At 42.9% G+C, this 11,927-nt stretch overlaps 1 protein-coding gene across 1 annotated transcript in view; it reads right to left on the bottom strand.

Moving 5' to 3' along the window:
- The window catches only part of LOC126490258 (medium-wave-sensitive opsin 1), a 15,319-nt gene extending 9,301 nt beyond the window's left edge, over positions 1 to 6,018 (bottom strand). Inside the window, exons 1-2 of the mRNA XM_050125066.1 lie at positions 5,922 to 6,018; positions 518 to 814 (exon numbers count right to left, since the gene is read on the bottom strand). Coding sequence (XP_049981023.1) covers positions 518 to 814; positions 5,922 to 6,018 — 394 coding nt within the window. The remainder of the gene's footprint in view (positions 1 to 517; positions 815 to 5,921) is intronic.
- Positions 6,019 to 11,927: the final 5,909 nt, after the last annotated feature.

The following is an 11,927-nucleotide window of genomic DNA, read 5'->3' as shown; positions in this document are numbered from 1 at the left end:
CGGGGAGGGAAATGGGAGGCGGGGAGGAGGCGGAAATTTTTTTTAATAAAAAATTATATTACAAAAAAAAAGAAAGGTGTCAGAATCCAGTCAATATCTCAAAAGCTCTGGCGTCTTTCCCTGGGAACAGATCACCCATTATTATTAATCAGACAGGATGAAAACACACATATCTCTGATTTGGGTAGGAGTTCATGCAAGGTGCACAGAGCCTGCTCTTTGTATGATTCTGGAATTCTCTGACTCATGATCTATCTCTTCCCACATGAGCCCCACAGTCTAAAACTGGGTACATATAGTTAGAGCCTGTGTCAATGTTGGACTCAAGCAAACAGTTGAAAATGTTTGCTTAGGTGGAAGAAGCCTTCAGAATTTTGTGAGTCTGTCCTCCAACCCCTGTGCTGCCTGTGATCCAGCTTTTACCATGAGTATATACTGTGCTTCATACATGTGTGAATCTTGGGGTTTGTAGTATGGGTTTTTTTAGGCACACCAGGTTGTGTCTCCTTCAGCTTACCACACAAGGAGACAACGTAGCCTTCCAACACGCACAGAGGGTGGCCCAGCACAAAGTAGCCATAGATTTGGTTCACAACACTGATACTGCTGGCAATGGTGGTCTCTGCTAGGTCAGCAACTGCCAAGTTCACCAGAATCCAGTTCAGAGGATGGCGCAGCTTCTTGAACCTCATGGTGGCTATCAGCACAAGTCCATTAGTGAAGACAGATGCAACGACCACAAGGATCATCCAGGTGCTGGTGAGGTGGTACACCCACCTGGGAGCAATGTGATAATTGGGGCCTTCAAAGGGACCTGGAGGCAAGAGGTACAGAATAAAGGAAGCACTGTACAAAACTTTACACAGCCACATCAGCATCTTGATCCCACTTTTCCTTGCTCTATGTGAGCCCTGCACTATGTGCCCTAATTCAGAAGGACTGGTGTCCTTATAAAAGAGGGACATTTGCCACTGCTGCTTTTTCCCAGAATAATTGGACAGGGTCACAAGCCCCAATCTCTGCTACTGTATAATAAGGTTTCACAGCACTAGGAAAGTACACACAGAGGCCTATGCTTGCTAGAATTCTGCAAAATTCAGAATTTTGTGAGCCTGTCCTCCAACAACAAAAACAACAACAACAACAATATCAAAGAAACAAGGGAGAGGAAACTGGGATTGCTATGTAAAATAAAAAGAGCGTTTTTTAAAAAACAAAAATAATCTTGTTGATTTTCTCAAAGAACCAGCTCTTTGTTTCATTGATTCTTTGGATTGTTTTCTGTGTTTCTATTTTGTTGATTTCAGCCCTCAGTTTGATTATTTCCAGCCTTCTACTCCTCCTGGGTGAGTCTGCTTCTTTTTTTTCCTAGAGCTTTCAGGTGTGCTCTTAAGTCTCTAATGTGAGCTTTCTCCTTTTTCTTTATGTGGGCACTTAGTGCTATGAACTTTCCTCTTAGCACTGCTTTCAAAGTGTCCCATAAGTTTGGATATGTTGTACTTTCATTTTTGTTAAATTTAAGGAAGTCTTTAATTTCTTTCTTTATTTCTTCCTTGACCCGGGGGTGGTTCAGTAGTTGACTGTTCAGTTTCCATGAGTTTGTAGGTTTTCTGAGAGTAGTATTGTTATTAAATTCTATCTTTAATCCATGGTGATCTTATAAGACACAGGGGGTTACTCCAATTTTTTTGTATATGTGGAGGTGTATGTCTGTCATTAAAAAAATGGAACCCAGGCTGAAGAGATGGCTCAGAGGTTAAGAGCATTGTCTGCTTTTCCAAAGGTCCTGAGTTCAATTCCCAGCAACCACATGGTGGCTCACAACCATCTGTAATGGGGTCTGGTGCCCTCTTCTGGCCTGTAGGCATTCACACAGACAACATATTGTATACATAATAAATAAATATTAAAAAATGGAACCCTGTTGTTGGAGGCCACTTGTTCATTTCCCAGCCACCCAGACTCCTGAAATAACCACACAGAAAAACTGTATTAATTAAATCACTGCTTGGCCCATTATCTCTAACTTCTTATTGGCTAACTCTTACATCTTAATTTAACCTGTCTCCATTAATCTCTGCATCACCACAAGGTCATGGCCTACCAGAAAAGTTTCAGTGCATTTGTCTCTGGTGGCTCCATGGCTTCTCTCTGACTCTGTCTTCTTTCTCCCAGCATTCAGTTTAGTATTCCCTGCCTAGCTCTGTTCTGCCCTGCTCTGCTATAGGCTCAAAGCAGTTTCTTTACTAACCAATGGTATTCACAGCATACAGAGGGGACTCCCACATCAGAACCCCTGGTTATCAAAACCCAAACAAGTGAGCCTAAATGCACACATTCAGTCAGTAGCATAACTCCAGAGCGAGGGATTGAAGGCACAGTGTCTCAACTACACAACCTAATGACATATCCCCAGTATGAAAGGACAGGTACAAATGTTACGTCTTTAGTAATCCTATTTACATTTTTTAAAAAAATTATTTATTTTATGTGTGTAGATGTTTTGCCTGCATGGTGTCTATTCACCATACTAATGTAATTCCACAGAAGCCAGAAGAAAATCCCTTAGAACTGGATCTTACAGATGATTGTGAGCTATTTTGTGGATGCTGAGAATTAAACTTGGTACCTCTAGAAGAGTAAACAGTTAATCCATCCCTCCAGTCCCCTAAAAATTCATTATTACTTTTTTATGTGCATGGGTGTTTTGCCTGGATGTATGTCTATGTACTACGTGAGAGGCCAGAAGCAGATCTCCTGGAATTGGTGTTACAGATTTTGTGCTTGTTTGTTTTTGTAAGAGAAAGGGTTTATCTGGGTAACAGGTCTGGCTGTGCTGGAACTTACTTTGTAGACCAGACTGGCTTCAAATCCACAGAGATCCTTCTGCTTCTGCTTCCCAAGTTCTGGGACTAAAGTTATGTACAACTACCACTCAGTCAAATACAGATGATTTTTAAGCTGCCATATGGATGCTAGGTAGGTCCCCTGGAGGAGAAATAAGTGCTTCTAAAGTTTGAGGTGTCACTCCAGCCGTTAGTCATCTTTTCTTGGTGTGTGGGTGGGGGAGGGTGAGTACAAGTATCATATAGGTCAGGTTGGCCTCTGACTTGCTTATTTAGCTGAAAGTGGTTTTTTAAAAATTTTTTATGATTTATTTATCTTTATTTTATGTGCATTAGTGTGAAGGTGTCATATCCCCTGGAACTGGATTTTCAGACAGTTGTGAACTGCCATGTGGGTGCTGGGAATTGAACCTGGGTCCTCTGAAAGAGCAATCAGTGCTCTTAACCACTGAGCCATTTCTCCAGCCCCCTGAAAGTGGTTTTGAACACATGATTGTCCTACCTCTCCCACCCAATTTCTGGGATTCCAGATAGGTACCACCATGACCAGTAGATATTATTGTTTATAGTAGTATTGGTATCACTCTTTTGAGATGAGTCTGTATGTGTTCTGACATAAAGAAAATGAGTAAAATTATATGACATTAAGTTCTAATTCCTGGATAACAAGATTCTTATTGGGAGGAAAAGGAGAGAGATGTAAAACCTATGGTCTTTATTGGTGAACAAAATCACTATTGGAGAATGGAGAAATAAAAGAAAAGAGAACTGGGCATGGTGGTGCATTCTCACAATCTCACACTCAGGAGGCAGTGGAAGGAGATTTGGTCATGAGTTTGAGGCCAATTTTGTCTACATAGTAATTCTAGGCCAGCCAGGCCTACATAGGGAGACCTTGCCTAGAAGCTGAGGGGGAAGAATCCAGCATACATCCTACTTTTCACGCAAGCTTGAGTACTGGTCCTGTAGTGGCATGGGCACTATAGGCGTAGTACCATATAGATCGTGGTAGAGGGCAGGACCGTTTTGGCTTTTTACACTCTTTGTCTGGAGAGAAGCCTTTCTATTCAAGTTGACAGTGTTCTGCCTGAGCTGATGTCCCAGTAAAGTTTTGCTATCGAAGCTCTTAACCCAGGGCTTGCTCTCACTTCTATTATTTTTGCCAAAGGATTTTGCCTCTGCTACCAGTTAGACATTCATCAACTGTTTGCAAACAACTTTTTTTTCTGGTTATAGTAGTGCATGCCTATAATTCCAGGACTCTTGAAGCTGGGTCAGGGGATTGTGAATTCAAGGCCACTGGGGGATATAAAGTCCCAGGATGGCTTCAGAAGCATAAGAATACTCTGGCTCAAAATCAAAACAAACAAACACAGTATGGGTCTGTGGAGATGACTCAGTGTGTAAAGGCACTTGCCTCAAACCTGGCAATTTGAGTTTGGTCCCAGGGACACACATAGTGGAAGAAGAAAGCTCACTCTCACAAGTTCTAACCTTTATGTGTATGTTGTATATGCCCGCTCAGATAAATAACTAAATTTATGTGTAAAACAAAACCAAAGCATAAACTTTTTTTGAGTCAAGGTCTTGAGAGCTATATATCATTGGCTGTTTTGGAACTTGCTATGAGATAAGACTGACCTCAAACTAACAGAGATCCACGTGTCTCTGCCTCCCAAGAGCTAGGACTAAAGGTGTGCACCATTACCACTAGCTGATTTATGTCTTTGACACAGTGTTTCATGCATGGCAGACTGGTCTCAAACTCCATACGTATGAGAGGATGACTGAACTTTTGATCCTTCAGCTTCTACATCTGAGGCATTGGAATTACAAGCATCTGCCACCACGACCAGTTGAAAGTAAGATATTTCTAACAACAATGAAGATAATGCATAATATCCAGGAAACATTGCTAAACTTTTGGTATTAGGATGGCATCATAGTTATGTTTTGTAGAGTCCTTTCATCTTAGAGATACATCCAAATTGCACACAAAAGAAAGGATATGATGCATTAGATTTGTGTCTAAGAATCAGGAGGAGCCCTAAGACGAGTCAGTAGGACAAACTGAGAATGATCCTGAGCCCCACATGGTGGAAAGAGAGAACTGACTGCCCCCAAGTTATCCTCAGACCTCTACACATATGTCCCCAGGTTGTTCTCTGATCTCCATATGCAACACACACTCTTGTCTCTCTCTCTTCCCCCCTCAATAAATACATAAGCAAGCAAATGAATAAATAAAATGCAAAACTAAAATAAAAAGAATCAGGAAGAAAGACAGTGGAAGGATCACAGATAAAATAAGATAAAAACCATGGAAACTAAATAACAAGGACCTGACTTCATGATACTTTCCCTATTATTTTGAATATGCTTGAAGCTTTGCACAAAACAAAGCCTCTGGCATTAGAAAACAGGGATGTTGTGCCTCACTGAAACCTGGAACCACACCAACCCTGTGGAGGTGAGGTACAGAAACCTAACTAGTCTGACCTGAAGTCCCTGTTCCTACAGTGGTGGCCCTGGCAACCCCAGAGCAGGGTGTTGCCAACTCAGGGCTCTAGGGAAGCTTTAAGGAGAGACCTGGTGCTGGTGGATGGGGCTGCCTTCAGTCGTTTGATAGTCCCCAGCTTTTTGCATACATAGCTTCTAAAGCTCTCACAATGTCTTCTAACATAGTCATTTATCTTCTGCTACAGCCTTTCCAGTTTCCTCATCTGGTGTCCCACACACTCAGATGCCTGCCAAACTTTCCCATTTCTTTGAATGGATCTATGTTCCCCAGACCACCTTTTAAACATCTTTGAGGCTTTAGAGGATACAAAGACAGACTCTGTTATTTCCCAAGGAGAAAGATCTTATGAACCCTTCCAAGGACACAGATTTCCAGAGGCTAGGGGAAGTGCGTGTGGTTTTAGGATGAGTGTTCTTTTATCTGTCCATGATGACATCATCATTAAAGCTAAGGGAGATAGGGTTATGTAGAAGAGAGAAATTAGGGGTGACTGGTAGCTTTTAGCACAGCCACCCTGGTCTGGTGACTGAACCTCCAGGGCACCTGTTGCTCACCTCTGGTGCTGTTGCTGTTCGTATAGGTGAAGATGCTTGCGTGAGTGCTATCCTCATAGTGGTCTGGTGTCTCTCCTCCTGTAAGCCTTTGGGTCATGGCTGTAGAAAACATTGTTCTTGGAATCTGCCAGAGTTGGCACATTGCATGTGGGGTTACAGAACTTTATATCAGCCTGCAGGATCAGTCCAGGACTCCTTACCTTAAGGGCTCCCAAACCCTTCACCATCTGATCTCTTAATTGGGCCTAGGACTTAGATTACCCCCTCCTACCCTCACTTCCCTGTTCCTGAGTTCAACCCACAGGGGTGGCTCAGGGCCATTTGCCCATGATGGAATCTGGATAATGCACACCACCACCCATTCCACCCCTAGCTTGCAGTAGAGTTTGTGGGAGTCTGTATGTCTCCCATGTCTTTCTCCTACTGTAGGTCAGGCAGGCCCTAGGATGGGGTTTGTAGACTAGAATGTTGAGCAGGAAAGCAGCTCCAAAAAGCCCCTGGAAACCTTTCAGACAGAGACCTGGAAAAAGACTGTGTTGCAGGATAGAGGTTTTTTTTTTTTTTTTTCCTGGGATTTGTGCCACAGTGTGTGTTAGCAGGACTGTTCCTGTCTGTGCATCTCTCTTTCGGCTTCATTCCTTTTCCTCCACCTCTACCAGCTGCAGGTCTTACCATCACCAGGGGCCCATGTAGGTCTTACCAGAAGCTTGGCACAGCATTTGAAAGTGCCTACACCACGCCTGTCCTTTGACTACACTTGGCTGCTGCCTGCTTCTTGACAGTGTCTAGACAGGACACCTCACTGTCCTCCTTTGCTCATAGCAATGTGACTGCTACTGGCTCCACAATTAGCAAGAGCCACTAATTCCTTGAACATGGCCAGTTACAAGCAAAGCCTTCCAATTTCCTGCTGTGCCCTCCTCAGGAAACACATCTATTCTTAAGGGTTCTACCAGCTCCTCTCTTCTTGGTCCTGAAATCCAGCTGCCTTGAGGAACCTTCTTAAGGTTGGCTTTTGGGGCTCAGTAAAGTCACATGGGCTAGTGAACTTAATGTCCCATCCTCCATGATATCATTCTTCAGTACTCCTGGCTCCAAGCTTAAGACTGGAGCCAGGTAGAATCTCTGTAATTAACCCCCTCCACCCCCAAGAATGGCTCTTGGAATTAATTGATGCACCCTGTGTCAGTACCAAGCTAGGGGCTCTGTGTGGAATTTAATTCTCGCCACAGCCTTGCCCAGCTGCAGTCTGAAAACCATATGTCTGCACAAAACCCACACACATATGTGCATAGCAGCACTCTCCAGATGAGACTCAAAAGTCTATGAACAAATGAGCAAATCAGTCACACAAAGGAATATCATCCCTCCATCTCAAAGAATGAAGTGGTTTTTATGCTACAAAGCAAATGAATCTTGAAATAGTATGCTAAATAAAAGAATGCAAACCCCAAAAGCCACATAGATTCTAGGATGGCAAATAAAAACAGAAGACAAATCTATTGAGACAGAAAATGGCTAAGTTATTGCCAGGTCACGGGAGGAGGAGAAATGGGAGTCATTTTTTTAAAACATTAAATCTTTATTTCTAAATTCTTTGGGAAGGGGTCAAAATTGATGCTATCTTTTCAATTGGAGGGCACTTGTGATACAGGATTTTGGAAAACACCACTTAAGAGGTACAAGGAAAGTTACCCTAACTACTGCTCTGTATCTTTTGATTTTTGTTAGTCATGATAAATCTTTTATTAAGAATTTAAGGTCTGGAGAGATGATGGTTCAGTGTTTGGAAGCAGTGGCTACTCTTCCAGAGGACCTGGGCTCAATTCCCAGCACCCACATGGCAGCTCAAAACTGCCTGGAAATCAAGTTTCAGGGGACCTGACATCTTTAAACAGACAACATGCAGGCAAAACATGAATGTGCATGAAATAAAAATAAATTAAAAAAATTAAAGCTATCTTAGTAGTATGTATTGATTTACATATTAGAGGAATTAGACATAAAAGTTCCACACCGCTCAAAGACAACCTCCTTTGCCCACCCCTCTCCTTTCCCAATATACAGAATATTTTTAAAGATTTATATTTTGTTTTTATCTCCAACATACTGTTTTTATTAATTATTTGGGAATTTCGCACAATGTGCCCCATCACACTCGATTCCCATTCCTCCCAGGTCCACCCTCCCACCCTTGTGTTTCTCCACAAAAATACCCCAACAAGTCCAATTTGTGTTGCCCATATTCTCACTGGAGCATCGTCAAACTCCCAGTGGCCAGTTCCTTATAGAAAACTGAGTCTCCTCCACCCCTCCCAACCCCTGCTGGAAGCCATCCCAGTTTTTAAGCGCTTTCTTCAATGGCTTCCTGTTGGGACTGTTTCTTTTTTGTCTTTTAGGAGGGGGTAGGTTGTCACAGAAACCTTCAATGTCTCTCATTCTCAGTTATGAGTCTGCAGTAGTAGAAACCACTGTAAAAGAAACTTCCTTGCCGATAGCAGCCAGTGGCAGCACAGATCACAGAAATCAACATGGCCTTAACAGCAGCATGGGACCATGGACATCAAATGTGGTATATAGACATTTGCAAGCAAAACACTCATATATGTAAAAATAAATATTTTAAAAATGTTAAATTAAATTTATTTATATATTTGTTTGTTTATGTGTAGGGAGAGCACATACCATGGCATGTATGTAGAAGATAAGAGGAAAACTTGTGATGTTGTTGTTTTTTACTCTTTTGGCCTTTTTGGGAGCCCACCACGCAGCTCCCAAATAAATACACACAGAGTCTTATTCTTTCTTATGAATGTCTAGCGTTAGCTTGGCTTGTTCCTAGCCTTCTTTCCTTAACTTAAATTATTCTGTCTACTGTTTGCCTTTGGGATTTTTCCTTTTCTTACTTCTGTAATCTTACTTTCATTCTTACTTCATGGCTGGCTGTGTGGCTGGCCCCTAGTGTCCTTGTCTCCTTTTTTTGCTCCGTCTTTCCTTCCAGATTTCCTCTCCTATTTATTCTCACTGCCTGGCAGCCCTGCCTATCCTTTCTCCTGCCTCACTATTGGCCATTCAACTCTTTATTAGACCATCAGGTGTTTCAGACAGGCAAAGAATCACAGCTTCACAGAGTTAAACAAATGCAATATAAAAGAATGCAACACATCTTTGCATCATTAAACGAATATTCCATAGCATAAACAAATGTAACATACCTTAAAAGAATATTCTACAACATGTGGGAGTCAGTTCTCTTCTATCATGTGGGTCTCAGGGACAGTTAGACTTGGCGGCCTGAGATCCATGTAGATGTACACAGTCTGTGCCACTGCCTGCAGTCTCGGTGAGTCCCCAGGATTTGTTGCCTCGGGGTGCCATGTTGATGTGAGTGGCATGTGTAAACCACCTGAGGCCATGTTAAGGCATGTGGTCAGTGCAGCTGCTGAGAATTATGATGTGGGTCAGTGATCTTGATAAGGCCAAGGGCCTTGTTAATGTCTGTGGCCTGTGTTACCACGGAAGCCCATGTGCATGCCTGTGGTTGGAGCTGCCTTTTGAAGCCTGTGGTCGTGAGAGAGCTAGTCCCATCCTACCCGGGCAGAGATCCCCTCATGGTTTCTGGTGGGGAAGCAAGGCTCATCCTCTCTTGGGGGACTGGCCACTAGAGATTTGACCATGCTCCAGTGAATATATGGACAGCACAAAATGTATTTGGTTATTTTTGTTTGTTTTGCTTTTTGTTTGTTTTGTTTTGGGGGGAAGGTCACAGGGGAGAGGGAAGACATGGGAAGACTAAAAGGTGAGTGCAATCAGGGTGCATGATATGAGATTCCCAAATAATCAATAATTTTTTTAAAAGAGAGGAAATTCTGATACATGCAGTAACATTAATGGCTGTGAGGACATGAAGCCCTATGAAATGAACTAGGCAAAAAAGACAAACATGTGAATTCTAGGAGGTCCCTAGAGTAGCCAGATTTATAGCAGTAGGCTGGTGATTGGTAGGAACCAGATGATAGGGCAGTTGAGAGGTGGTGCTTCATGGGTGCAGCCTTTTAGTTGTCCAAGGGGAACAGGTTCTGGAGTTGAAGGTACCAACAGTTGCCCAGCAAAAGAATCATGCTTACTCCCATTGGACTTTCCATGTGAAAATGGCTAGAATGGTAGACTTTTTATGTGTTTTATCACTATTTTGGAGATGTCGAAGGCAAAGGTCAAATAGTTCTTTGTATTGTAGCTTGTCTTCTAGATGGAGCTGAGAGCTGAATGAAGGTGAAAGACATCCAGCAGAAGCCCTAATAATTCCAATCGTGTGGAGTCACTTAGGAATGATTAAAAAATAACAATGACAATGACCATCTAACTCTCCAACTTGGAGAGCAGGCTAGATGTCATCACAATGCTCTCTCATCTTTCAATTGATTGTTAGGGCCCAGCAATATCCCCTTGAAGGTCAGCTTTCCAGACCCCCGTGAAATTATGGTCCCTGATCTGTGGCTTCTTTTCTGAATCACACCAGGCAGTTGTGTGGCTGCTCTGAGTTTCATAAGCTTTGGTTAAATTTCTTCCAGGATCCCTCAAATTGACTCTCCATTCTGGCAGTGAACATCCGGGGCTGTCACATTGTTGGGAAGTGATTGGTCAAGGGGTTCTTTATTCTCTAGCTAAATCAACTGCTGGCTGTTATCTATAGAGTCTCTGACCTGCTGGAATTAAAAACTGAATGAAAGTGGCAGGAAACCCTCAGAACTCCCAGTAAACTCTCCTTGTGAAGGTAAAGTGCTATATAAGTTTAGAGGAGTTTGGTGTTTGGGAGAGCTTCCAACCTCACTTGAGATCCAGAGCTAGCCCTCTGCTTGCCCTGCCTGACCTTGTGCAATATTATGCTGATGACATCTTACTGTAGTGCCCCCAAATCCTGGGGAAGGAGTATAGAGGTGGGAGGGGAAAGAGGAGGTGGAGTAAGGTAGTGAGTTCTAAGTCTTGCACTGTGGGGTGCTAATTGATGATTAAGGCTAACAGAAGATCAAGTCTTGACTTAGCTTAAAGCTGATTACTGCCTTAGAAAGTCCCGAAACACGTGCAAGAGCATGTGAGCTCCCCAGCTTTAGTGAGATCTCCGGGACTCCAGCAAGAGGGTGGGTGGAAGAAGAGGGGCCTTGGAAAGGGAGATGAATGGCAAAGGTGGGGAAAAAAATGGGAATGTAGAGGAACAGGGCCATGGGTCGTGGGAAGAGAAAGAACTTGGGTTTCAGCATCCTTGCTCTGTACCACCCACCCCAGCATTATCTGCCATACTTGTGCCAGCTGGTATCCTGGAAGTCTAGAAGATTAGATGTCACACTTGTCTCTAATCTGACTATTTCTAAATGATTGTACAAAGGAGAGCTTATTAGGAGTTCTGGGGACTGCCTGTCACCTTCATTCAGCTCTCAGCTCCATCTAGTAGGTCAGGGACTTTACCAGTAACAGTCAGTGGCTGATTTTGCTAGAGAACGAGGAACCATTTGGTAGTTTCCTTTGACATGTTCCAAATTGTGGATATGTGTGTGTGTGTGTGTGTATACACTATGTTAATTGTTTTTCCTTTTGTAGGAAAAATAATTTTAAGTTTTTGAAAAATTCTTCTTTCATACATTACATTTCACCACAGTTTCCTCTCCCTCCACTCTGCCCCATCCCCCTCTGTCCCAGATCTGCTCCTCTGCTTCCCTTCAGAAAAGAGCAGGACTCCCAGTGATATCAACTGAACACTGTTAAGTATTTTCTTAAGATGCCAAATCTCTCTGCCAACACAAATAATCCCAATCAAACCAAATCAGACTGAATAAAAGAGGTCCATGTTTAATGGAGTGTGTCCAGGTGGCCCTGGGAAAACATGAAGATGGGCTTTCTCGGAGGTGGAGTTTGGACTAAGACAACTCCCAGGGAAGCTGGGGTGAAGCTCCCAGCCAAACAATCTGGACTTTTTCTATAAACGGGTGTTAGGTAGCTGAGGTGATGCTT

This window comes from Alexandromys fortis, unplaced genomic scaffold (genome assembly GCF_014885135.2).
Source record: "Alexandromys fortis isolate MF-2015 unplaced genomic scaffold, M_Fortis_MF-2015_v1.1 scaffold_225, whole genome shotgun sequence".
In the NCBI taxonomy this organism is placed as follows: Eukaryota; Metazoa; Chordata; class Mammalia; order Rodentia; family Cricetidae; genus Alexandromys; species Alexandromys fortis.
The sequence above is the reverse complement of the archived record's forward strand: the minus strand, read 5'-3'. Positions and strand labels throughout refer to the sequence as shown.